Source organism: Arvicola amphibius, chromosome 8 (genome assembly GCF_903992535.2).
Source record: "Arvicola amphibius chromosome 8, mArvAmp1.2, whole genome shotgun sequence".
Lineage (NCBI taxonomy): Eukaryota > Metazoa > Chordata > Mammalia > Rodentia > Cricetidae > Arvicola > Arvicola amphibius.
The window spans coordinates 7360239-7387638 of record NC_052054.1 but is presented as its reverse complement, the minus strand read 5'-3'; the positions used below and the strand labels follow the sequence as shown (position 1 = coordinate 7387638).

The window sequence follows — 27400 nt, the reverse complement described above, 5'->3', positions numbered from 1 at the left end:
AAACACCTAGTGGTACCGGAGTCTTGCTCACATCATGTGGGAAAGCATGTACAAACAGCATCAAGTCCACTGCTGAAAAAGCGAGTGTAAAACACAAGAACAGATACTGCCATGAAACGGGTAGTTTTGGGGAGACATGGTCACGTGCATGGAAATGCAGCGGTGTTTGAATGGACTATGTGTAGAAGGGAGAGCTCACTCACAGCCGAGTGACAGGAACGTTGCTGCTGGTGGTCATTTGCCTCATTCTTCCTCAATAGTAAGACAGACCCAATACCGGGCTTATCATTTCATGGAAATGTGATAGGGAAGACATGCTGGGGAAAGTAAGGTCTCCAGACTAGGGAGACGTTTTTCAAATATAAAGCAAGTTTTTGAGTATCATGTTTAAATAACTGACACGGGAGAAGCAGCACTCACAGGCGATAGGAAAAAAGGGAGTGGAGGAGAGAAATTTGGAGCTCATTAATGTCCTGCCTCGCTCACTGTGAAAACAAGAAGATGAACTCCAGGGTTTACAGCCCCAAGGACCTCAACCTCATTGCCATACTTAGTTAAAGATGGAATTGGGTGGCTTTCAAACAGGCATTAGAATACAGCAGAACCTAAATAACACAGCTCAGCATGGTAGCTTGGCCAGGCGGAGCCGTCCTCCACGCAGCTCCTAGCTATCGGTGACAAAGAATTAGCAAGATTGAGGCTAATTTACATGCATCCTTTATATAAAACAATAGCAGAGATCCAACCTTGCAGGCCACTGCTGTGATTATACAGGGCTGTCAGTGATGTGCTGTGTAGAACACGCTTCACAGAATGCATTCATTTAACCCACCTCGTGATTTACAAACGGCAGAGAAAAACAAATGCAGATCTTAGACACACAGAAAGGCAGAAATTAGAAAAAAAGCAAAACAATGAGAAACTCTCATTTCTCAAATACGTGATTAGAAAAATTTCTCCTCCCTCTCAGTGGGGAGGTGGCAGAGAGCCTGTCTGTAGCTTCTAAGAGGAGACACGGGAAACAGTGAAACAAACACACATTCTGCCTTCGACCACTTGACAGGGCAACCCCTCTTACCAGGAACCTATTTCATGGACACTGATAGCAGCAGGGAAATGTCTGCCCGCACGAGTCAGCTAGTCACAGAAGGGTTTGTAATAAAGAAAGAAAACTATGTGCTCAGCAATAAGGGGAACCGTAGACTGTGCACACACTGGAACTCCATGGTGTTCTATCGGGAAGGGTGGAGGAGTCTGTCTTATACAGGAGGGATCGCTATGGTATAATGATGCCCAGTGTTGAGGAAAAGGCAAGGTTCTGAAGAGAGTGCGCTTGCACAGCGACCCAGCTGTCACTCAGAAAGAGGGATCATTATTATTATGGCCGAGAGAAAAATGAACTATCTTTGCAATATTGGTGAATTTCAGCAAAATTCTGCAAGCCTGTATCCTAGCCAAAACAGTCCCTTATAAACTAACATTGCAATTTGTATCTTAAAAACTATGTTTTCTAGCTTTTCTTTAGCTAGACTAAGATAGGGAGAAACCCAAGGGTGAGCGTGTCCCTGGACAGCTCAGACTCTGACCTCCAAACACGGCCTCCACTGGCGGGGCCCAGAGTTTCCGCAGAAAAGACTGGTTCCAGGCATTGTGCGAGGATCCCAGGGAGAAGGCATCACCCTGTGTACTGCGTGAGCAGAAGGTCCGTTGAGTCCCACTATAATTCTGTTCTTCGTTTCTGCATGTCCGAACTTTCCCACAATTCCAGGCTGGCATTTCAGAAACACGAGGGAATAAACTCCTCTCTAGACTTTTCTTGAGATGAAATGGTCTTAAAAGTGGTACTTAAGAAATATTTCCACAGTCGGAGACTTAGTGAGGAAAATGATTTACCAGTACAAAATGATTTTGTCAAGGCTACTGGGGTCAGTGAGCTAACTCGGCAGGTAAAGGTGCCTGAAATCCCTGCAACCTACATGGTGGAGAGAGAGAAACCGCCCCTTAAGCTGTCCTCTGGCTTCCACATGTGCACTGTGGTACACGCACACTGCCTGCACCATCCCCACACATATGGAAAGGGAAGGAGCGTGCTGATTCACAAACGATTTTCTGGGTTTTGATGCTTTTGTTAAAAAATAGAAAAACATGATGTGTTTCAGTTAACTTTAATCTATATATTGATACATATAAATGTAAACTGCGATAAAGCCTCCTTTCATGACTGACGACAGATAAAGTATGTTAAAGAATGAACAGCATGAGTTGCAGAGTCAACACTGCATTAGACTCTCCATTTGGATCTGTGTCATTTAGAGGCACAGACATATCTGCTAAGATTCACACTAAAGCCAAGAAGAAAATAAATCAAAATGCAAACTTAACCATTGAGTCAAGTGCCACAGTGTCTAAGGGTTTAGTTACAATATTCTAATCAGTGGGTCAATTCAATCTCTTTATAGCTGTTATACCATATATGCGGCAATCCAGGGACACCAACCATGCTAAATACACAAAAATAACTCAAAATGCATCAGTAACTTAATATAAGAGGTCAGCCATTCAAGAAAATCATAGAAGTAAATTACCATTACCTCAGATATGGCAATGAGTAACATTTGACACTAAAATAACAAAAGACATCAAGAAATTCGACTTGGCCAAAAATTATTGGTAAACAGATATATTATAGAAGAGGATAAACGTTAACAACAAATTATAAAATCCAGTATCTAGCTATCTTAAAAGTTAATTTATTATGACTATATGTGCACGTGTGTCATGACTGAGTGCATACAGGTCAAAGGGCAACTTGGAGTTGGTTCTTTCCTTAGAGGCTCTGGGATGAGACTCAACTCACCAGGCTTAAGCCAGGGCCCCTCCTACTCAAGAAACTCACAGTTAAACAACAAAACAACAAGTAACCCAGTTTAAAAACCAGAAGAAAACAAAGGACTGGGTGGACACGAAAATGAATATATAAACAACAAGCACAGGAGACAAGCAACACCAAATCCACTGGTGAAACGCTCGGCTATGGAAACATCTGGACAAAACTGCTTTATGTACAGAGTAACAAAACCACTGGTGAAAGACTCTTCTACGGAAACATCTGGACAAAACCACTCTATATACGGAGTAACAAAACCACTGGTGAAAGACTCTTCTACGAAAACATCTGGACAAAACCGCTCTATGTAAAGAGTAACAAATCCAGAATTCATTAGCTAAACCCATAGGCACATTTTATAGCTTGGTGAATAGTTTCCAAGTTTATTTTTCAGTGCTTTTAAGCGAGGCGCACATAGTCTAGCATAGCACAGTTCCCTGGAGTTCTGGGCCCCCTGGGATTTACCTGCTAAAGTTTCTTTCTTGGCATTGACCATGTTTAAACTTTCAACTCTTGGGCCAGGATCAGGCATAACTCAGTTTATCTCAACAGCTCTCATGTTATTTATTAGTATTAAGCGATAATAACGAATAAAGATCTCGTCTTACCCACACACGGCAGGGAGTAGCCAAGCTCAGCATCATGGACAAACTGCCGGTCATTGAGTCTTGTGACACAGTACAAGTGGAAACAGTCCAAGCAGATCACGTGGCGGTGGTTACATTGGAAGACCAGGACGGGGCTCCTGCACAGACAAAGAAGACGCTCCTATGTAAAGCATGATCAATAAAAACTCAGAAATAGATATTGGGGTTCAACCTGAAGACCAGAAAAGCAAAGCACCTAGTCACTGGCTCTTACCTTGAACTCAGTCCAAAAATGGCAGTTCTGCCTCCAGGAATCTCAGAATGAGACTGAGAGTGAGAACTGTCTCCTCCTGTTTTATAATTCGCTCTAGGGCTGGGATTAAAGGCATGCACCACTGGCTTAAAGGCATGCATCGCCAGGTTTCCATGGCAACTAGTGTGGCTACAGGGATTAAAGATGGCTGTTTTACTCTCTGATCTTCAGACAAGCTTTATTTATTAAAATACAAATGAAATGCCACTACACCAATGGGACCTCCATGGTGGATAGAATTTTACAATATGGTTGCTTTGTGCATGTTCTGTTCCAATACTGCAGCTGTCCAACCTCAGTTCCAGGGTGACACCCTGCACTGGGGGCACTCCCTTAGCTATTCAGAACAGTGACTGTGCTAATTCATATTTAACATCATTATGTTTATTAAACAGTTGTTTAAACCTGAGATTAAACATCATCTTTTGCTAGAAGTCTGCTCTGATTTCCAATTAACCTGCTCACTCCTCGTATCTGTAAAGGAGATAATGCAGATAGCCCTGGTATCTACGTCCTCTGACTCTTCCCTGACTGTGCACTGGCTACACAGTGTGGGGACACATTCTTTCTCCTTATCCACTGTGTCCTCCGTGCAATGGATACTGCCTTTACATTACACTATGTTCCCACAGAAGCAGACTTTTACATTGCCTCTTGAATGTAGTTATAATAATATATAATACCAGAACTTGACAAAGTCAAAAGGAAAATGGCCATTGAACCAAAAAAGCTATGCCCAACAGCCAGTCAAAGAGAAAAGGGGAAATTAGAAGCGAGAGAACAACCAACAGGATTTTTCTCCCAGTTTCATAACCTTCATCTTATGAAAATATTCAATTTCAAAATTGTGGCTATAGAATTAATAATAAATCAATATATTCAAATCCTGAAAATTTTGGATTGCCTTGTGTTGTGGCTGGAAGGAAAGATGCCCCCAAAGGCCCATGTATTTGAACACTTTGTCCCTAGTTTGTGGCACTGTTTGGGGAGATCATGGAACCTTTAGGAGGTGGAGCCTTGTTAGAGGAAATCAGTCACTGTGGGTGGTCTATAAGGATAAATAACTTCGACCTACTTCATGTTCTCTATCTTGTGCAGACAAAAATGTGACCGCCCAGCTATCTGCTCCTGCTTCCAGACCATGCATTCCTCAGTATGATGGACTCTATCCCTATGGAACCACACACCGAAATAAACTCTGTCATCCTCACGCTGTTCTTAGTCCTAGTATTCGATCAAACTAATACAGAAGTAACTAATACAGTTAGAAAGTTTATAAATGACTTTATAAGAAGATAAATCTTTTAGAAAGCCATATTATTTTGCTGACAAATGAACCCATGTGCTTATGGGAAGAAGTGGACAAATTGATTGTATTAATTTGAGACCATTCCCAAGCCAATTTCAATAGTGAAATTGCCTTGCAGTCAATTTAGATAAGCCTATGCCTATGTAAAGACAGAATACAAACATGTTCATTCACACCCAGTTCTTAGCTTTACAAGGTCTCTTTTTTTTTTTAAAAAAAAAGGAAAGTCCTTTTCCTATAAAAAAGTTAAGATTAAATATGAGCATTATAGCAGATAATTTCTTAACAACTACAAGGCTTAAATGATTCTGTTATCTCACTTATTTCAAAACAGCACCTAACACAGAAAGTGGAAAAGCACCCCGTTGGTGTGTTAAAATCCACAGTCAGCTTACACTGAGCGTGAGTCCCTAAATGTGACTGAGTGCGATGATGAGCTTCCTCCTTGAACACGCATAGCCACTTCCGGTCTGATTCCTACCTCCAGGGACACAGTTAACTTTTGCCCTGCCAACAAGTTTCCTTCTGAGGACTATAAGATACTTCCTTCTCTCAAACTTCACCTACTTCACGTGCATTCACACACGCCAAGCGTGATTTAGGCAGCAGCTGCATTTCACCTTCGCCTGCACAGATACGCAACGAGAAGGATGCTCTCAGCTACGATGGTGGTGGTGCTATGGTAGATCAAGTCTCAGACTGCTAACCTGTTAGCTATCAGCACAAGCAGGTACTGGCGAGACTGAGAACACGCGTAAAGTTTCCTATGAGAACACACCTGAAGGGGAGCTTCAAACGTGACTCTAGGAAGCAAAAACAGTCTGTAAAATCAAACCAGTCTGCCCACGCTCTGCCATCCTTGAGTCTCAACACATAAATTCTTCTTAAACACTTTTTAGTGTTAGCGCGGTGGTGAAGGGGACCTCAAGGAGCCCCTCACTCCTCCACCATGCAAGGACAGAGAGGCGCTGTGGAGGAGACAGACACCAAATCTCCTAGTTGCTCTTGGACCTCACAGCCTCAAGAACTTTAAGAAATAAATTCCTATTGATCATAAACTACCTGGTTTCAGTTTTCTGATAAGACTGTCCAAACAGATGGAGCCAGTTTCTGAACCTTCTATGGGACTTCTAATGAGTTTAACTTTGAGAAAGTTTAAAGTATTGAGGACTTCTTGGAGCTATTTTCAGAATTCTGGCCTGACTTTCTTAGGAGCTGGACTGCGTAACGGGGACAAAAGATGGGCGTGAGTAGCAATTTCGAAGCCTGGACTTATTTCTTATGGGTCCCGATGTTCTTCTGTGCCCTTTGATCAAATTATACATAAATGTCACTTGATCAATCTAGAAATGATTTTACCCCTGAGTCAGGTGACAGAGTAGTTAACTAAAGGTTAAATAAAGTTCTCAATCTTATGTAAAAATAATTGCAAACATGCTATTTGACATTACTGTAGAGTTATTTGTAAGCCCCGACTCCCTGTTTTGTTACAGGAATGATATGCAGACCATTCTTTCTCACAATATTCAGCACAACTGAAGGAGATTCAGCAAAATTAAATCTATGATAAGCCATTCCACATATCAGCCAGGGTGGGAAGGCTATCATTGTGTGGTGTTGCTCACCTGGAAACCCTGTTCTCTAGTATTTACCAAAATGCCACAGTGTTTGAGTATATATCCCGTAGTTTGTGTACTTTAATCCAGTCTACCCCACGTTTCCTCCATCACTGCCCCATGCTTTCTCTGTTTCTTCATCTATCCCAGCCCTGGAACTCCATCCATCTGGCTAAAGCACAAGATGTGGTTCCAGATGCTCAGTGGATGTGATGGGCGTTGAAATCCGTGTAGTGGAAACTTGAAGTGGCACAATAAGGAGCAAGTGCAAAGAGTCTCAAGGACACACAGTCTGTAGAGTGCCCAGAGGGACACAAGCATCTTAACACAGGGCAGAACACCAAGTTTTAGGAAATCTCAGCAGTCTGAAAGGTAAGAAGTTTCTATGGTGTGTTACAAGGATCCATCCCCAATTCCTTTCCATTCCACATTGAAAGGGGCTTTGTTCATAAAAGAAGAAAAATGAACAAAAGCAAATGTGACTTCACGCTCTCACAAGTGTGGCTGGCTGCTGCATGCTCTCTCCTCTGTCTCAGGGTTTGAGGACAACAAGCATCCCAGGTGGTGGGGATACTCAAGCAGCTTGATGGAGCACTCTGTGTGGCAAGCACCATGGTCTCTTGGCAACATCCAATGATGATTGTGCTGTTACTCACAATCCCTAAAGTTGACCTTCCGACTCAAGGCAATCCCAGAGGTGACTCTGTCCCTGGCTGGCATCTTGGCTGTAACTTTACATGCTACCCAGGAATCATCTGGCCCAGTCTGCTCAAACTCCTGAACTTGGAAACTATACGAGACTAGATTCATTCTGTTCATCGGTCATTCAGCTGTGGAGTGATTTTTAAATGTAGCAATATCTAATATAGACTCAGGGGAGGAGGAAGCCATGTTTAATAGGTCCTAGAAGGCGATATGCAAGAATAAATGGTGTTAGAGGATCAGAGAGTAAGGATGTAGAATCCCAAGGGCCAGGGCAGATGACGCTGCTCATCTCTCTCCATTTGCCCCATGCATAGTACAGTTACATAATTATATATATTCATGTGTAATATATGAGATATGTAGCATAATCACCTGAAAAACATAGTAAATTATGATAGAAAACTAAAGATGCAAGTATGAAATCCTTAAGGAAATAAAAGGAAGCATTCTCGCTGTGGGAGAGAGTCTTTCAATTGAGCCGACACTTGACCCTTGGAAAGCATGTGTTGCTTCTGCGGTGTGCTTGGTGTGGGCAGCGGTCACGTAGATGTTATGCCCCAGTTAGCAATCTTTCACATCTTTCAGTGAACACTAAGTTCATGAAGAACTCCTGGGAATTTAGTGAAGTGTTTGATTAGATAAAAATAATTAGAGGGGAAAAAGGGACGTCCCTAAATAACTGGATTTATCCTCTTAGCGGTCGCTTTAAATCCCCTTTCGTTAGAGTTGGCTCATAAAACAACAAACTACGAAGGTATTGGAAATCTAATGCAGCTTGGTTAGCATTCTGGATTCAGGATATCTACTAACTGCCTAAAGGCACCGCTGACAAAGAAATCTAACATGGTGCCAGGGCGCCAGAAAGCTGGAGATGTCATGTTGGCACACGTGTGTCACAGGAGTTCATTATTTGAGTTAGCCAAGTGAGCAGTCGCCAGCACTAGAGAGTCCCTTGATCCAAGATACTAATTGATAGACTCAACTTTCAGAAATTAAAATAATCTTCAACAGTTGAATGACCTTCAAAATTCCATCCAGCAGCCAAGTTAAAAAAGCCCAAAGAAAGTTCCTTTGCCCATTAGTCTGCTTGGAACCAGAGTCCCATTAAGGCCCCAGTGGAGCTGGGAAGCTCATTAACTATCCCTTCCAATTTCTTCCTGTTTCCTGATCTCATTCTGACTATTCTACCTCGTCTGGTTTGTTGCACACACACCAAAGGAATCGTCTGGTCACTTTGAGGTGACTTGTGCTACAATATTTCAGTACAGACAAGGAACCCAAGGTACAAGTTCTTTATGTCTATATTTTTCATTTGTCCACTGTGCCAATACTATAGAACAGCCACTCCAAGCCAAGTATTGCTTGCAGTGAGCAATGATGGCCTGTCCCCTCAGCAAGCCATAGTTCTCAAGGGCAGAAGACAAATAATTGTCTCACAATGTGGCAAGTGTGGCCAAAGGGATGAGTTTGGAGATGACTGGACTGTTTTCGGTATTGACTGAAGTCCTAAGACAGTGTGTGTCTCTGTGCAATCAGGATATATACACAAAAGACACAGAACAAACTTATATAATGGATGATAGTAAAATAGTACACAAAAGGATGCTATAAAGATGTTAGGAATGACCGAGAAACTATAACCTTCCTATTTGTTGGCTCTCCCTTACTATAACAAACACCTGAACTAAACTTACAAAGAAGAAAGGTTTATTTGGGATCACAGTCTTTGAGGTTTTAATCCATAGCTGAATAGCTGTGCTGCTTTGAGATTTTGGAAGCACAATACACCATTGAAGTAACATGTGGCAAATGGAGCATGTAGGCCTTATGGGAATCAGGTGATGTGGGATTCTCCTCTGTATGCTGTGAATACCATTGGTGAATAAAGAAACTGTCTTGGCCTGTTGACAGGGCAGAACTTAAGTAGGCGGAAAAAAACTAAACTGAGTGCTGGGAGAAGGAGGGTGGAGTCAAAGAGAAGCCATGGAGCCATTGCTGGAGACAGATGGGCTGGAACTTTGCTGGTAGGCCATGACCTCATGGTGATATACAGATTAATGGGGATGGGTTAAATTAATATGTGAGAGTTAGCCAATGGGCCAAGCAGTGATTTAATTAATATAGTTTCTGTGTGGTTACTTCGGGGATGAGCAGCCGTGAACCAACAAGTGGTCTCCTAACAACAGTCAGGTAGTTAGAAGAGGGGGAGAAAAGGCCTCAGTTTCCTCATGAGGGACACATTTCGAGTTTCCCAGCATCCTCTCCCTGGCCCTACTTTTTAACATCCACCTCCCTTCTGCAGTACCAGGCTGCAGGCCGAGTCTTCAGCACGTGGGCCTTTGGGAAACACTCCACATTCAGGCAGAGCAACCCCTGTCGAAAAGTGCTTTTTCATCTTAAATCTTTATTCAGTGATTCTATTTCCCATCGGTGGCACTAAATGTTATTAAGTTCAAGAGAATTTCCCGTCTCAGCGTTTGTGCTGGAGCCGGATTCCCCTCCTCACGGTCTGACACCGCGGACTCCCCCGCTGTTAGAATGCAGTTTTATTCCCAGGCAGCAGCTTGGTTTTATACATCCTGTGACACTTTTTCGCGGCTACCTAGGGGTTTGTTTAAAATTCTCCCATCAAATTAAGTATATTGCCATTGATATGCTAACTTGCTCTGTGTGCTGTCATGAAAGGAAACAGGATAAGTTCAAGTAGTGAGTGACCATCTTTTCTATTTCAGACATTTCCCCCTGGATATTTATTTGATAAATTTTGAAAGCACCAACAAAATAGGAACAATGAGATAGTTGATGGGAGCAAAGAGTGGTGCTTGCCCAGAAGAGGTAAATGCGGGCTTAAAAGGCCTCGATGCGGTGCAGCAGCCAGAATCCCTGTGGCGCCTGGGTTGCCATCTTCATCAGCCACTTCCAACTTCAACCCTCAGCTCACCCTAGTCCAATCAGCACAGCTCAGCACCCCAATATAGTCAGCATGGCTCAGCATCCTATGCAGCCAGAGCAGCTCAGTGCTCACCCAGTCCAGTCAGAGCAGCTCAGTGCTCCCCCAGTCCAGTCAGAGCAGCTTTGCTGCTCAGTGGCCCTTGCCCACAGTCTTCAGGCCCGGGCCCGGGTTCCCTGTCATTTAATCTCTACACATCTCTTCTCTCCATTCATCCATCCTCTGTTCCACTGGGGCCAAATCCTACGAATTTTCCCATCACCTCCCGACCCTATGTGTGATATCTCTCCTCTCTTCATTTATTTTCTTTATCTTTTTTGAAAACTCTCAGTGTTAGCTCAAGCCCAGACTTTTCTAGGATCTTGGTCCCTATTCCTCTCCCGCATGCACTGCTCTCCTCTTACTGAAATGTTTACCTCTCAAACGCATTGCTGTGATTCTCAACTTTGCTTTACTATGTCTCTACCCACTCTGTGAGCCAGCATCAGCATCCTGCCTGTATTGCCACACACGGATTGTAAAGCCACCAAGTGTCTGCTCCTGTGCGAATACAGGGGTGAGAGATCACTGCTGTTTTCATGAGGCTGATCTGGTGCCAGGAGAAATTACTAGAGGCAACTCAGCCCGGGGTGACAGAGGCAGAGGACGTTTCTAAGAAGAGACATAAGCTGAGGCCTCACTAGCAAGAACGCATGAACCAACTGAAACACTAAAGGCAGATATGTGCAAATGCTTAACACAGAAAGAAACAGATGATCATGCTCTTGGTTTCCATATTACCAAGGTCCTGAATTCCCCACAAATTAAAGATGAGGCGGAAGGGCATGGCTCCCTTAGTAAAGTGCTTTCCTTGGAAGCATGAGAACCTAAATTCTAAGTTCAATCCCCAGAACAGAGAGAGAGAGAGAGAGAGAGAGAGAGAGAGAGAGAGAGAGAGAGAGAGAGAGAGAGAGAAGAATTATCATCTGGGTATGGTGGAACTCATTTGTAAATCCCAGTTCTAGGTAGGTAGAGACAGGTACCTGGTGGTAGTGGGCACTGGTCAGCCAACTTGGCTTACTTGGACATTTCTAGGCCAAGGAGAGACCCTGATTCAAAAACCATAAGTCAATGACACCTGAAGGATGACAGCTCAAGTTGTTCTGAGGTCTCCACATGAAAACATGTATGTGTACATATGCACATATAAGAGCACTTGCACACACACATGAAAGTGCAGGTGTGCACATACAGACGTATACACACATACAGAAATATACACACAGACTCATAAACAAAGATGTTGCTTCCACAGTTTTCATAAGTCATATGAATGGATCTGTAGTTAGGCTTGTAGAATACCTCCAGAGTGTAGAGCTAATGATATTGGGAGCCACTGTTAATAAGGAGACTTTGCAGAATAAAAATATGAAATCATGGGAATGGAAGGAGTCATGGATTATTAAGTTCCCTCCAGTAGTTTCAATCTTGGAAGATATTTACTTGACATTACCATAGTTTATTTTCAAAGATAAGTGATAGGCTGAACTCAAACATAACCTATTTGCTTCTAAAGAATTTGATTATAAACATTATAATATGACATCACTATTAGAAACAATAAAATAAGGTTCTTTACTTTCATAAAATCAAATGTAAAGCATGGAATTTAGTCCTGTTTACTATTTACTCATTATGGCAATATTATCCATTAATAACACCCCAGATGATATCCTTGTATGTCTTTTATACAACTACACAGACATTGGCAAATAATTGTAATAGTAATGGTAACAGATTGCAATAAATAATGGTAAATCATAACAAAATAATTATTGAATGTAATGATGAAACAAAAACTCCATTATCTCTGAATGAGAAGAAATGTATCTCAGAACAGATATTCATAATTTTTTGTGATGGCCAGTTATGGCTGTCAGTTCGATTGAACTGAGGAGTGGAGTACCTAGAACACTCATAGGGACATGCCAGTTTGATTGGACTGAGCAGTACCTAGAACACTGACAGGAAGTGTCAGCTTGATTGGACAGAGGAATACCTAGAACAGTGGTAAGGGCATGCTAGCTTAACTGGACTGAGGAGTACCTAGAACACCGATAGGGGCATGTCAGCTTGACCGAAGAATACCTAGAACACCGATAGGGGCATGTCAGTTTGGTTGGACTAAGGAGTACCTAGAACACTGATGGGGTATCTCTGAGGGATTTTTACAGACAGTATTGACTAGGGGAGGATACCCATCCTGAGTATTGATGGTGCCATCCGCATGTAGGGCCCTGGAGAGAATAAAAGGAGAAGCCAGCTAGCCCAGCACCTCCTTTGTCTGATTCTTTGTCTGATTTCTGGCCCCTGTGATGTGAGACTATTTGCTTTGACACACCCTGTTCCCCACAATGAACTGAACCTCAGAAACAAGGAATCAAAGTAAACATCTCCCCAATCTGTCTTGTTCAGGTTTTTTGCCATAGTAGGGAGGAGTCTACCACAACTTCCTACTTCCTGGTTGAAATTATTATTTCACGGGTTTTTGATATTATATCAAAACTTATCCAACTTCTTCATGGCTGCACTCTCAGAGCACATTCTATGGAGACTGTCAATACAGATGATAGCTTTAAAAAGCTGAGGCAAGATCTAACATAGAATGTTTTCTGGAGCATACCATTTGCATAGAACCATTGTGTGGTGTGGCGATTTAGCTGTCGGAGTTGCTGCCTACAATACATACTCACCCATGCATATAACTTGTCTTTGTTTTCTTCCTCTGTGAAGAACAGCTAGAAGCAGATAATGCCCAGATCTACTGCAAGAGCATTCTGCTAAATTGAGAAAGATATGAAGACAGATCTTGTTTAGATAAGAACCCCACTGAGAAATCAATTGTTCTAGTGTATCCCCGGATCTCAAGACAAGAAAAATTAATGTGTTCAGAACCAGTCCAGTGTCTGTGGATGTTGGAGCTCTTTAACACAAAAAATTATTACCATCATAAAGTGGTTTAAAAAGATTTGCCTCTGCCAGCTCGCAAGAACCCTCACAGATGATTTCATATTGCTCTTGCATTTGCCCTTTTAAAAGGTGGATGAATTCTAATGGGATGCAGCTCGTTCGTTCCTTCTATCAAGGCAACATGAAGAACCAGGGCCTTAACTGTAAGGAGTCTAAAGAGAAGAAAAAAACTGGAGACCCTGTGAACCAGCTGGATAACAGAAATGTTTCAGAAGGAGATGATGTCTCTAAGGAACCAAAGAGCAAACATTAAAGCGCCAACATCACTGAAGAATTGTGGGGTATTATAAAGTTGTTTTCTAATTCCAGTTTTTATTTTGTTGTACTTATAGCTAGAAAAGCAATAAATAGCAACAGAAAATTATTCCCTAAAAGACAAAACCAACAGAATTCAATGTAACATAACAATACAAGCCCAAAGGGTTCATGTGTGAACTCTAGACAAGTAAAATGGAAAAATTCGAGGGTCTGCACATGTGTGCAGTCAAAGGTGAAGGGGCAAGAGGGAATGCTTTCAAATGAATCCTGGAAGGGTGGCTGAGCTGGCAAGAACCCTGTCCTGTAAAACAGGAGCCATGACAGGAGCAGCACAGACATGCCAATCTCCAGAGAGCTTTTCGCTATGAAGGCTTCAATTCAGAAGATCACACATCATCTTTACTCAAAGCTTATGGAGCCAATGCTCTGCCTATGCCATAGACAAAAGGTAATTCTTTAAGAACCCAGCTTGTCATTGCCTCTAGAAGGCATGCACATTGCTTCCAAGGATAAGAAAGACAAACTCATAAACAACTTCAATAATTTTTAATCAGTAAGATCGAATCACTGTTTATTTCTTCGGGTGGTATTGGATATAGAACCTAGGGCTTTGCAAACGTGAAGCATCCTACCGCTGGACTCCACCCCAGTGCCTAGTTTAATTTTGAAGCTTGTCTTTATCCTTCTTTCCTCACCATCCCCTGGTTAGCGCATAAGATGGGCTCCCGCGAAATCACAGGCTCAGCAAGCAGAGGGTCGCATGGGCCTGCCTGGCCTAGGGCCCCTCCTGGGCTCCGGTCTTTTAACCACCCTGCCCCGGTCCCTCTCATCTCACCGCCTCAGTGGATGCATTTGTTTGTCTGGGTTCCTTCCAGATAAGAAGGCAGCAAACACAATGGGGCTGGGTGGCAAGTCTGGTCCTTCTCCTGTTTCTGTAAGTAACTGGAAGAGGTACTTTGTGCACTGTCGCGGATGTCTGAGAGTGGCGGCCTGTAGCCGTGCATACCTTAATTCATAGCTCCAAGTGGAACCCTTGGGGCTCTTGGGTTAGATTTTTTTCCCTCTCTGAAACAAATAACTGTAGTCTTGGTCTGGGGCTTTCATTATTTTCATACACGAACTTGCATGTGCACGCACACATAAGTGCACACTTGCACACACAGTCTTCAGTGTAGGTTTGTTTTGTTGTCATTTCTGCTTTCGTTCATTCTGGGGACTGTGTCAGAAGAGCTGATCATTTCTATCTTTGAAATGTGTCCCCAGTGCACTGAAGGAGAATTATTTTAAAGATGTATTTATTTATTATGTATACAGTGTCCCACCTGCATGTGTGCCTGCAAGCCAGAAGAGGGCAACAGATCTCATAATGCATGGTTGTGAGACACCATGTGGGCACTTGGAATTAAACTCAGGGCTCTGGAAGAGCACTCAGGGCTCTTAACTGCTGAGCCAATGAGCTCCACCCATTCTTTTTTCCCTGAAGGAAAATTAATCTGAAATCACACCAGTGCGTCCTTCCATTCCCACATCATCACTTCTGAAGAAAAGGAACAGGAGGAGAAATCGTGAGTTCTGTGCATTGACAGATTTCAGCTCACCTCAGCTCACCTGTCCTACTGAAGAGGATAATTTGTAGGCAGTTAGGGGTGTGTCTCCCCAAGTGTACCCAGGGGGATAGAAATAGAGTGGCAGTTGGCCTTGGTCGTCTGGAAGACACACCCTGAGCGTGCCCGTGGGGGTGTTTTCAGAGAGAGTTAGGCAAGGAGAGAACAACCCTGTATGCAGATCCCACCATCTTGTTCTCTGGGGTGGCTGGCTGAACAGAAAGCAGAGTGGAGCCCTGCGCTGATTTGTCTGTTTCCCGACTGGGAGTGCATGTGACCAACTTCCCCTTTCTCACCATAGCAGAGCTGCTGTGGCCCCCTGGTATGATGGATCAACCCTCAAACTGTGAGTCAACACCAGTCCTTGCTTCCTTCAGCTGCTTCCGGGGACTTTGCCACATCAGTGAGGCAGTGACTGACTCCCCCTGATTAACCCTTCCTCCTCCCAATGTGGGTACCATATTGGGGTGTTGTTGACAGACATTCAAGGGAAAGTGGGAGAGATTGGATATCTCATCCACTTTCAAGTAGCATTCAGTCAGCCGAAAGATTATGAGAGAGGAAGGAAAACCATTTCCTTCAGGACAAAACTGTAGAGGTATGTCATCCTGCAGGTAACTATCTAGATGGCGCTGTAGAGCCCAAAGGCAAGGACACCTAGGGATCAAGTGTCGACTAGGGAGGCTCCAGTGCTAGGTACAGGGAAGGGGACAGGTCAGGCCCTGGAACAACACAGGAGGGAGTGAGGAGCTGAAGAAAGTGGGTGTTCCTGCTCTAATGCTATTTGTTGAGCACTCTGTACGGTTGGAGGGTGTTCGATCAAGGAGCTTCTATCTCCATCACTGTAGCAGTGCCCTCAGCTAGCTGATGGAAAGTTCTTAAAAATCTACACTTCGTTCAAACACTATGGCCCAAGCTCCATTATAAATGGAGAGTTCATCTCAGAGTCCTTGATCGTTCACTCAAATGGTGAAGAACAATGGGGATAAATAAAGCGTAGAAGTGCAGGCAGGAAACCCTTTAAAAATGATGTGGAGACAACCAACAACGGGCAGATTCACAGCAGTTAAACTCATGTGTCTTATACCCCTAGAGACAGTTCCCAAGTTAATTTCTGAGAGTAGGAAGTGTTAATATCTACTCTGAGGGAAACATTGAAATAAAGTTCTGAAGCAAAAATGCCTTAGGAACGTGCCCCTAACACATTGCTAGTTAAAAAAAAATTAATAGAATTCATAAATGCATGAATGCCATGTTTCCACTTTGTTGAGACAGCTACACAGACAGAGGGGCATGCATGCATACATGCATGCATGTGCCCCCTACCTTGTGGTGATAAAAAAAATATACAGATAAAACCCTTTAAATGTTAGCAGCATTAAATGGTGGCAAATGTAAAAACATTAGGTTTTCATTGTTTTAAATATTAACTTTTTTGTGTGTGCTGGGTATTGAACCAGGGCCTCAAGTGAAATTACAATAGATTATAGAGTTGGGGAGATTTCTCAGTGGATGAAACACTTGTAGCACCAGCATGAATATCTAAGTGCAGACACCCAGAATCCATGCACAGTGGGTCCACTGATGTGGGATTCCCTTCTGTGTGCTGTGAACATCATTGGTTAATAAAGGAACTGCTTTGGACTTATAGCAGTGCTATAGGGAACAGAGCTAGGTGGGGAAAACTAAATGGAATGCTGGGAGTAAGGAGGGCAGAGTCAGAGAGAAGCCATGAAGCCCTGGCCAGAGCCGGACGGAACTTTACCTGGTAAGCCACTGCCACGTGGCAATACACAGATTACTAGAAATGGGTTAAGATGTGAGAGCTAGCCCATAAGAAGCTAGAGCTAATGGGCCATGCAGTGATTTAAATAATACAGTTTATGTGTGATTATTACGTGTGTCTGGGCGGCTGGGAAAGAAACAAGCGGGCTCCTACAACAGTCCACTAGCACAGGTCTGTCATCCCAGTGCACTGTAGAGACAGGAGGCAGATGGGAGCACCTCTGGAAGCTCATGGGCCAATGAGCATGGAGGACACTGTGGCAAAAACAGATTCTGTCTTCAAGAATTTGGAACAATGGCTAGAGGAAAGCATCTCACACATGCCCAATAAGGACCACCATTTTAAAGGCAGATGATATCCCACTGAGCAGCTTGCTCCATCATCTGAACTCTATCTGTAGGAAGCAGGAGTGTCACTTGTAAGAAAGAGGGGTTGTGTGCTTATCTTCATGGAAGTATCAAATGGTTCTAATTAGTCCCATTCTGTACCCCAAATAAGTGCCCTAGAGAACCTCATCCTTATAGCCTTGACTATTTTCTCTCTGCTTTATTTCTGTCAATTGAGACGTATCTTATTTTATGTTCTAAAGAATGACTAATGAGTTTATTTTTAAAGTTGCTTAAGTATTTATATTTCCGTTGAGAATTGCTTGTTTCTGTGTGGAGCTACAAATGGCAACCACTCCCTAGTATTTAATCCTTCTCATTTTTAGTAATAATATTCCAAGTCTTCATGGGGTACAAGGTCACACAAGGTCAAGACAGAATTTCCTAGTCTCTTTAAAAGTTCCCCATTTGGCTAAACACTGACCCAAGGTGTAGAAGATGGAGAGAAACGGAGCCTGTCGCTGCCAGGACACCTCTCTCCGTGGTCTGGAAGGCGGGCCTGGCAGCAGGAGTTTACACACTCATCTCAGAGCCCGAGTGAAGACAGACATTATGGATGCTAGAACAATGGAGTAAAGGTTGCTAGTCTTCGCCAGGGCAGCCAGGTGATCAAAACACTGCCTAAACAGACCCAAAGCACAGATTTTTCAAGATTGTCTTGTTGAGAAGCAAATGGTTTTCTAGAATCTGGAATTTAGCTCTCTTATTTGTGTGTATATGGCTCTCCTATAAACTTTGCCTAGGACCTCCTCCTTCTGCCAACAGAAAGTTATGGAATGAATCATATAGCATCCACTCACCTAATAAACCATTAGTTATTGCACCTTTGATCAGGATCCGAAGTGTGTTTCGGGAGAGCACACTGCAGACACTGGGAGCCTCAACAATCATACAGAGGCTGACAACGATAACACTCACTCCATATCTGCTGTCTGCATGTGTATGCGCTACTGGCAGTGAATTTCTCTCTAATATATGAAGAGACTTTTCCCCCTTTCAGTACAGGTAAAAAAGAAATGCGAACTTATTTTATTTCAGTTGCAAAAATGGAATGAAATCTTCAGTTTGATGCAAATAATCACGCTCTCGATACTTTCACGTGATAGGAGGCTTGGACTTGGTTGGGTCAGCATTTGCAGGGGAGTCGTAGTTAAGTTATCATTGCACTACTGTTTCTCAGGAATTAAGAACTCCTTCTGGGGTTCCTCCTACCACTGGTCCTCAGCTTGCCTACCTAAGCAATGAGTCACAACAGGGTCAACTTTAATAAATGTCGGCAACAAACATATGTGGAATGGGGGAGGATGCTGTGGAATCATCTTTTTGTACACTGTGAAGAGGTGATGCTCTCATTGGTTTAATAAAGAGCTAAAAGGCCAAAAGCTAGGCAGGGAAAGGCTCATTTTGGACAAGAACTTATGTGACATCTCAATACATGCAGGCACAAACATACTACATGCACTTTTTCTTCTCTCAATGCAATTACTTGAAATAGAATTGACCAGTGCCTTCAGTAAAAGAGCAGAGGTGTACAGCAGTAGAACAGTGAGCGTGTGATGTGACCCCGCCCCCATGCTGCCGGGAGGAACTCCTCTCCACGTTCCTTTAAGCAACCCCCAACTCTCACTCCGGTGAGGGCCCCCTCACTCTGCTGATTCCCGTAAAGAACCCCAATGCATGCTTTAGTTTGGCAAGCTAGACTTGCGTGGCATGGTTTCTTTGGTCTTGTTGCTGCCTGTTTGCAGAGTAAGGGCAAGCGTCTCCAGGAAGAGTACCACAGCATCTCTACAGCCCAGCCTACCAGGGACTGTCCTCTTGCTTCGCAAACTTTAATGACTTGTTGTAGCCTCTGAGGAACTTTGTCTCCTTAGCCTTTGCAAAGAACTCTGGTGCTGCTGTCTGGCCTGTGGTGTATCGCCCTCCCAGGGGCATGCGGTAACCAGACAGCAAGAATCTGGGTATAGAAATCGCTCCTTTCTCTTCTCTCTGAGAGGTGAACCATAGTGGATTCTTTTCCTTCGCACATTTCCCTTAATGTGTGCCACACAAATGTCCTGCTAGGAGGCCAGCTGCGCCTCTTTAAGTCCCCCAAAGCTGCAGCCAGCAGGAATGTTAGAGATTGCTTAGCATTTCTCCTTGCCTTGAAGCTGCAGCCAGCAGGAATGTTTGAGATTGCTTAGCATTTCTCCTTGCCTTGATTCCGCTTTCTTTTTCACCTTAGCCACCCTGAGCTTTGAGCTCCCAACCAGAGTCAGCACTATTCATTCTAGCCTCAGGCTCTGCTCCCCAGAGCACTCTGGGTAAAGTGTGAGCCAGCTGATTGATGTAAACGCTTTCTGGCAATCTCTGAGGGAGGAGGCACCTAGTACCAAAGTTACTGTCACTACCACTGTGTCTACTTCAAAACGTGGTCGTGCTGAATGACCATGCCACTGCTCTGAAACTCAACACAAGGGGTAAGGGGGAAACAAATGGAATGGCTTAAACGGCAGCAAAAATCATGTTCCAAGCAAATTTTAAAAGAAGAGAAAACCGAATTAAAACAAATTTTTTTAACTTAGAAAATAAAAATCTAAAAATCGACTCAACTGGGGTAAGGCAAATGTGGGTGACGCTGTGGCGAACACACAATGCATGCGTGTATTTAAATAGAGACTTACACCGAGAATGCAGGGGAAAAAAACAAGGCCATTCTGCTCATTCGTGCAGAAAACCCATTACTGTACACATGCGAGGGTGAAGGCTCCTAACAGTTCAATTTGTGGGTGTCTGCACCCATGTTTGGCTCGCTGCCATTTTTCTTCCATGAAATGTGATTGCCACCCTGTCTCGGACATGGCGAGTCTCTGTGTTCCACCCAGTCAATTCTAGACAGATGGCCACAACACACATTTTCCAATCATGCCCAGACCAAGATTGAATCTGGCAGAAGCCTTAACTCATAACTTCCATTCCCAAAGACACTAAACACATTTGCTTGGTAGCCTTTCTGACAGCACCCATTAAACACAGAGACATGAAGGGATGGGAGCACGAAGTGGGGCAGGAGGAGAAAGCCACGCTGTGATGTGTGACCGGAAGAAGACCCTGAATGAGAAGACATCTGCTCCCCTTGCTCCTGCACCCCCTCTCATGAGCCTGTGTGAGTGGCAGAGTGTGGCCTCGTTCCCATTTGGCATGTGGCAAGATGACTCACTGTGTTAGCTGTGTTTTGTGAGGTTGTGACAAAATACTGTCCAAGAGCAGCTTAGGGAAGGTTTGCTTTGGCTCACAGTTGGAAGGGACAGTCCATCTTGGTTGAGGCAGCATGGTGGCAGGAGCATGAGACATCCAGTTATAACACAACTATCCTCATGGAGCTGGGACTGATGCACACTGGTGCTCAGACAGCATGCTCCTTCTCATTCATTCTGGGGATGCCCTCCTTCCTCCTCCATGGAAGGATCCTACTCACATTAGCCTGGGTTTTCCCATTTCAATTAGCCCAATCAGAAACTCTCTTACACATGCCCAGAGGTTTGTATCCATGGTAATTCTAAAACCTACAAGCTTATAATCAAGAGTAACCATCATACCCATCAAGATGGGGGTCTAACCTTCAACCATGGGGCAGCCTGGTGCACACTGTGTATGATGAGGGGACTGTGGAGTGGAAGGTTAACTCCTGAAAGCCAGGTACATCGATATTCTACAACTGAACTGCTTCCAGACGCATATAGCTCTCCAGCTCTAGAAAGAGGGGGGCCTTAGCACCTTCACGCTTTTTCTCACTCCCTGTCATAATGACTACAAGTTAGCTACAGAAGGGGGAAATTCATCTCAAAAAAAGGGTTCCCCAATGGGCCAGGGCAAGGCCAAGGGTCAGGAGCATGAGAACGGAGGTGGCCCTGCTTTGACTACACTGGTCACCTGTCCCCGCCACCACGTGCTTTCCCTTGCCCTTTGCAGCGATGGTGCAGGCTGCTGTGCCTTATCTCATCTTCTAGGGCCAAGAGAGAGGGGCTTGGCAAGGTTGGGACGTTTCCTGACTTGTCGCCAGGCCTGAGACCAGAGCACATGACATCTGTCACAGACTCATTCCTTGAGTCTCTATTGTATAAAGGCGAAGCCTCATGGGGGCACTGACACTTGAACCAAGTCATTCTCTTCTATTACTTTCAGGTATTAAAAGTTATTTATTATACATATTCTTTTTTGTCATGTTTAAGGTTGGAAAATCAAAATGATATCTGTTTATGATATGTAATATGACATTTTGAGATGTGTGCATTCCATGGAACTGCTGCATTTTAATATGGCTAACTGTTAATTAGCATATTTCTGACCTCACACAGTTCGTATCTCCTTTTATGGCCATAAGACTTTTAATCTGTCCCCTTAGCAGCTTTCCAGCATGCCCTATTTTTAGTAGCTCTAGTCACCATGCTGTATGACAGAACTCTTGAATTTATTATGCCTGTCTAATTCACATTTTGCACACCCTGACCCACATCTTCCCTACCCTCCTCCCTGCTGTTCTCCATATGAGCATATCTTTTTACAGAGTCTACATGTTTGAGATCCTGTAGTATTTACTTTGCTAAGCTTGGCTTATCACTCTGGTGTTACTGTGCTGTTATGCACGGTGGGACTAACTCTTCCAAGCCTTCAAATTTATGTATAAGGACCGCATTCTCCTCCTTACATAATCCATCCAACTAACTCTTCCAAGCCTTCACAGTATCCTGTTGTGTATATGGACCACATTCTTCCCCTTACACCATCTGCCCATGGGGTCTTAGGTCCAGTCTGGGTCTTGACTATCGTAATACTGCAATGATCATGGGATATCAAACGTCAACCGTATACATCTGTCTGCTGCTGCAGAACAAACACAGCCTCTCTTCTTACTTTGCCCACAGACTCCTAATAGGATTGAGTACATTAAAGAGATCAAAGCAAAAGCAGCCTGGAGGATCTTGACAAGATTGCCAAATCCCTCTGTGACGGTGTTCCCAGGCCACGACAAAGCCAGACACCAGCTCGTCTCCAAGATACAGTTCATTCACTTTGCAAAGACCCTCTGACAACAGAGCCATTGGCTCTGCAGTAGTGACAGATGATACTGAGATTCCAAAGGCAGAAATGCTAACAGGCTCATCGTAAAACTGAATCCACGTGTTCAGTCTTCCTCACACCTAGCTTTAAACATGAAATCCAAACAGCTAGAGAAACACGCAGGTGGTCATTAGCTTCCACTCACAGTCTCAACACCAGACATGATGGAAGAAGCGGAAAAGCTTCACCTGAGGCACGGCCTCCATCACGGTGATGCTTATTGGCTGTGAAACTGCTGTTTGCCCAGATGTGTCTCTCAGTAGATGTGACGTGTCAGCTGCTTACAGATCATCTGCTCCCTTCTTACATCTCCAGTTCAGCTTCAACATGAAGTGACAGAGGGATGAGTTATCATTGCCCCGCACTGTGCCTGTGGGACCACCGTGCTGTATGCTGACCTGTACTGTGCCTGCGGGACCACCATGCTGTAGGCTGACCCACACTGTGCCTGCGGGACCACCGTGCTGTAGGCTGACCCACACTGTGTCTGCAGGACCACCGTGCTGTAGGCTGACCCATACTCTGTCTGCAGGACCACCGTGCTGTAGGCTGACCCACACTGTGTTTTAATCATGGCTTGTAGGTGATGTCAGCTGGCTTGGTGCCTTATCTAGAACCTTGAAGTGACAGGGGCCAGGGCAAGGAGATATCAGATGAGGGAGACAGTGGTGGTGGGGAGAATGGGAGAGACTAGAGGAGGGGGTTTGGTCTCCCAGCACAACCTGGATTTAACTGCCCCAGGTTACAGTTCCCTCCAGGAAGGTTTCTGGTCACAGCACTGCCAATAGCATATTCCAAGAATACCCCTGGGGACCACCTCAAAGCATTCCCCACACCCTGGTAGGCAACCATTTGCTTTGAAGCCTTGCCCTTGCTCACATGTGAGCTTTCTGTTGTGTAGGGCTTTCCAGTTCATCCGCGAAGTGGTGGCACAGCCTCAGGCCACAAGGATTTTCCCATGCCAGTCATTTCTGTCACAAGCTCCCCTCCTGGCAGTTTTCAAAGCTAGATGAGGCAAGCTGCACAGGGCTCGCTAAGGATGCCTGAGAGTGTCCGTTGCTTAGAGCAGAAGTCATTCCTGCCTCCCAAGTTTTACAGAGCTGAGATATTTGTATCAATTCAGCACCCCAAACGTTCCAGAGTTTTTGACTTTGAGAGTTAGAGCAACACCTGACTGCATCTTAAAATTAAAGAATAAACAAAACAAAACGAAAACAGTTGTATGAGGAGCGACACGGGCCCGATATTTTTAACAAGTGCTTCATGGAGAAGAAGTGGCCTCGTGAGAAAGGGGCTGCCTTTTGGACACTGAAGGATCTACACCTGAGAACGAGAGGATTTGACATTCGAGGGCAGGGACCGTCGTTTGTGGAACCTTGCATTCACACAGAGTGACACACTCATCTACGCCAGCTTGGAGCAGAGGTCTCACCTTCAGCATTAGCGATGGCTCGGAAGCACAGTGCTTCTCTATGTCCATCCAGGGTTCTACAGGGCAGCAGCTTTGCTCCCAACCTACCACACAGACCCCCCAAATAGTTAAAAAAAATTGGCTCCAAAAATTGCGAATGATTTGGTGAGGAGTGTTAAAGAGAGAACTGGCTGCCCGCTTCCCGTCTCCATCCTCAGGGCATTACTGCTGCTGTCCCTGCCCCACAGATGGGCAGTCTGTTGGAATTTTAATGAGATGGATGCTCAAGATCACGAGAATGTTGGATAGAAGTACTTCATAGGCAACTAAAAGCCTATGGAGCATCAGGAGGTCACTGAACTGAAGGTCACGAGAATGGGATGGATCCTCCCATGACTTAATACCAACTGCCTTCTACTCTGGTTGATCTGCAAGCCCAGAGAACATAAAGCCAAGAAACCTAAGCAGGTGTGGTCCTCAGAGAAACAGGAGGAGGTAGAGGGCCATGAGGCCGTATCCTTTCTAGGGTCTCTGACCCATGTTGTTCCTCGTTCTGAAGGGCACTGTGGACCCCCGTGCAGCCAATGACTTTCCCACTTGAGGAAACTGTCCTTAGGAATGAGTTACTATCTAATAACATTCAGAATCGTTCATGTACAAAAGAGAACGTGGACATGCACGAGGAGGCGGGCTGCTCATAGCACAGAGTGCCAATCCCCATCCGGAAGAAGCTGAAGAGGAGGCTGGCACTTCATCTCAACATGTGACCTGTAGCTCTTCTAGCCTCCACTAGCCCGTCTTGCAACCTTGATCTCAACATGTTCTTATGTGCATGTTAATCCTATCAGAATTCTCCCTGAAAAGCAGGCTTCTTAGTTTACCCATGGGTTTACCTCTGCTGCCTGGGCGGTAGGTGGGGATGGGGTAGTGGACAGGAATCAAGAGATCCCACAACTACTGACCCAGAGATGGAAAGCCAAGCCAGAGGCCAGGTCCAAGGGCTGTGCTCTCTGCTGGCACCAAGGGAGCAGGAACTGAGGCATGACAGAAGGAGAGAGGCATCTTATGTGCTGTTCCTGTCAGGAGCCCTTTAGATTCCTTCCAGAAATTTCCATTTCCCGTTTACATGAGAAATATGTTGTACAGTAAACCCAGCAACTTAAACATTCACTGCTGAAACAAATTGCTATTTATTTTTGAAATGGGCTTTTGAAATAGGAGAGTGGAAAAATGCCTCTTTGGACTCTGAAAAGGAACAAAAAGTTCAACAATAGCAAGAAAATGAGAGGGGAAAGGAGAGCATTGTGTTTCAAAACTGTCCCCAACCAACACAGCAGCAAGGCTCATTGTGTCAGAATAGCCTTAGGGCTGTTAGGGACTCACAGGGGAATGGCCTTGACTCAGCTTCCAGACCCATTCACCCACAGATAGCCAGGTTTAGAGGGGCACTTTATGTCACCTTACAGGTGTGTGGCCTCACTGGGAAGCAGATGGGGACACTGTCTTGCTGAACAAGCTGGCTGTGGGCTTTGTCTTGCGGCACAGTGTGCACTGTGCACTGAGGTGGCAGAAGCCTGCTGTGTGAGCTGAGGTCAGGATACCCGGACAGCTCAGACAGCACAGGGAAGGTGTACCTACGAGCACACAGGCTCCCTGGCTTTGGGTGAATGATGGCTGCAGCTGCCCAAGCTGACTGCTGCCCTGCTGGCTTCAGTATCTGCTGACTGCAGGATCTCTCCACCCTGCGGGGCTCTGTGATGATGGATTGTCGGGATGGAGCCCCGGAATGCCATTCTCGTGGGTCCCCTTGACAGATGTCCTGGCCCACACTGCTGGGGCATCAGCAATACCCCCGTGTGGTGAGTCTGTCACCTGTGATGAGAATTAACGTCTCCTGAGCTTTATGATATTGAAAAATACCCAGCAAATCTTATAAAATATGAAATAGGAAAGGACTTAAATATGCTCTAAGGAAAATCAGGAATCACCTTTCATTAATATTTTCAGAGAGACTGGAGACCAGGTTCATTACCCCAGTGGAAGCTGTGACTGTGGACGGGTCTGAGGAAGCCTGCAGACCCTCAGGAGAGGAGCTGGGCTGTCTGAGACAAAGGGACTAGGGAACCGTTCCTCTCCCTCTCCACACCCCCTGTGGAAACACGCTCACCCGGCTTTCCTCGCTCTTGCTGAGTCTGTGACACTGCCATCGGAATTTGTCACTCTGGGAGTTGCATCTGATGTTACAGCCTGAAGCAGAGCTAAACCAAAATAAACAATCTGCTCTATTCTGCTTGGACTAATACGACAGTGATGTAAGGCCCGGCACTAAAGCGCTTCTCCTCCCAGCGCTGCAGCCAGCATCCAGCCAGCGTAGGCTAGGAAAGCTAGGGCGGTAGATGTGGGGAATGGGAAGCATGGCTGGTCTCCGGCGCCGGGGTGGCTGGAGCAGGGGGCCTGTGGAAATTTCACATTTGCCGCGGTCTGCAGCCAGCAGAATCATCCTGTCAGTGAACTGGGGGAGTAAGCTTTTAAGCTGTATGGGCAAAAGCCTTTTTCATTGAATTCTTCCTGCGTGGGTGACCTCCAAGTCTGGACTCTGTGCACACAGAGGCTGGCTGTGGGAGTTTTCATTATAACTCATGGAGAAGGTGGGCGGATTGCAATACCTGTAGGTTTAAGCTGCCCACAGAGGCATTTCCAGTTGTCTTAAATGCCCCATAGACACCACTCATACACACACACACACACACACACACACACACACGCTACACACACACACACACACACACACACACACACAAGGGGTTTGTTGGGGGAAGGCAAGATGCTTGCTAGAATCCGACATTCTTGCTGCCTTTAGCCACAGTGAGGCAGGCTACGGGCAGCCCTTCTACTTGACCTCATGATGCTGGGTTTAGACAGTCACCCTTCACATCCGAGGTTTTCGGTGTGGGCACCAAGGGCTCTCCCACTCCTCTCCCTTCTCCCAGGACCCCCTTCTCCACCCCTTTTCTATAACCCTCAGCCAGGTTCTAAGATCTCCCAACATGTGCCTGGAGCACACACAGGCTTCTGGTGCCAGTGTCATGAGCTCCCTAGCTTCTGTTTCCCCTCAGGGTTATCGGCTTGGATGAGAGGTGATTTTCTACATATAATTGGGTTAAAATCATCAGCTTGAGTGGCCTGGATCAAATCTGGCCTCCCACAGCCAATCAATGCTTAGTTTGTCACTACATGCTTAGCAGTGTATGAGTTAGAACACAGTGACCTTTGACGGAGGTAGAATGAGATCCCCTTTAAGAAACAGATGCTTTTTTTTTTCAGCCTTTATATTTTTCTGAGCTGTGATTTTTCTAAGTGCAAACCAGAAGGCTATGTGATTGCAAAACTCTGAGGGCTTTCAGCACTGTGGAATAAACACTTGGATAAGCCCAGATACCTGGATTGCAAAAAATATAGATGGGAAGGAAGACTTCCCATCC

The 27400-nt window shown here is 44.8% G+C and overlaps 1 protein-coding gene across 4 annotated transcripts in view; it reads right to left on the bottom strand.

Moving 5' to 3' along the window:
- Window positions 1-27400, bottom strand: part of Prkn (parkin RBR E3 ubiquitin protein ligase) — a 1148335-nt gene that overhangs the window by 388073 nt on the left and 732862 nt on the right. For all 4 annotated transcript variants that reach the window (XM_038339600.2, XM_038339601.2, XM_038339602.2 and 1 more), the window contains exon 7: window positions 3496-3632. In XM_038339600.2, the coding sequence (XP_038195528.1) occupies window positions 3496-3632 (137 nt within the window). The remainder of the gene's footprint in view (window positions 1-3495; window positions 3633-27400) is intronic.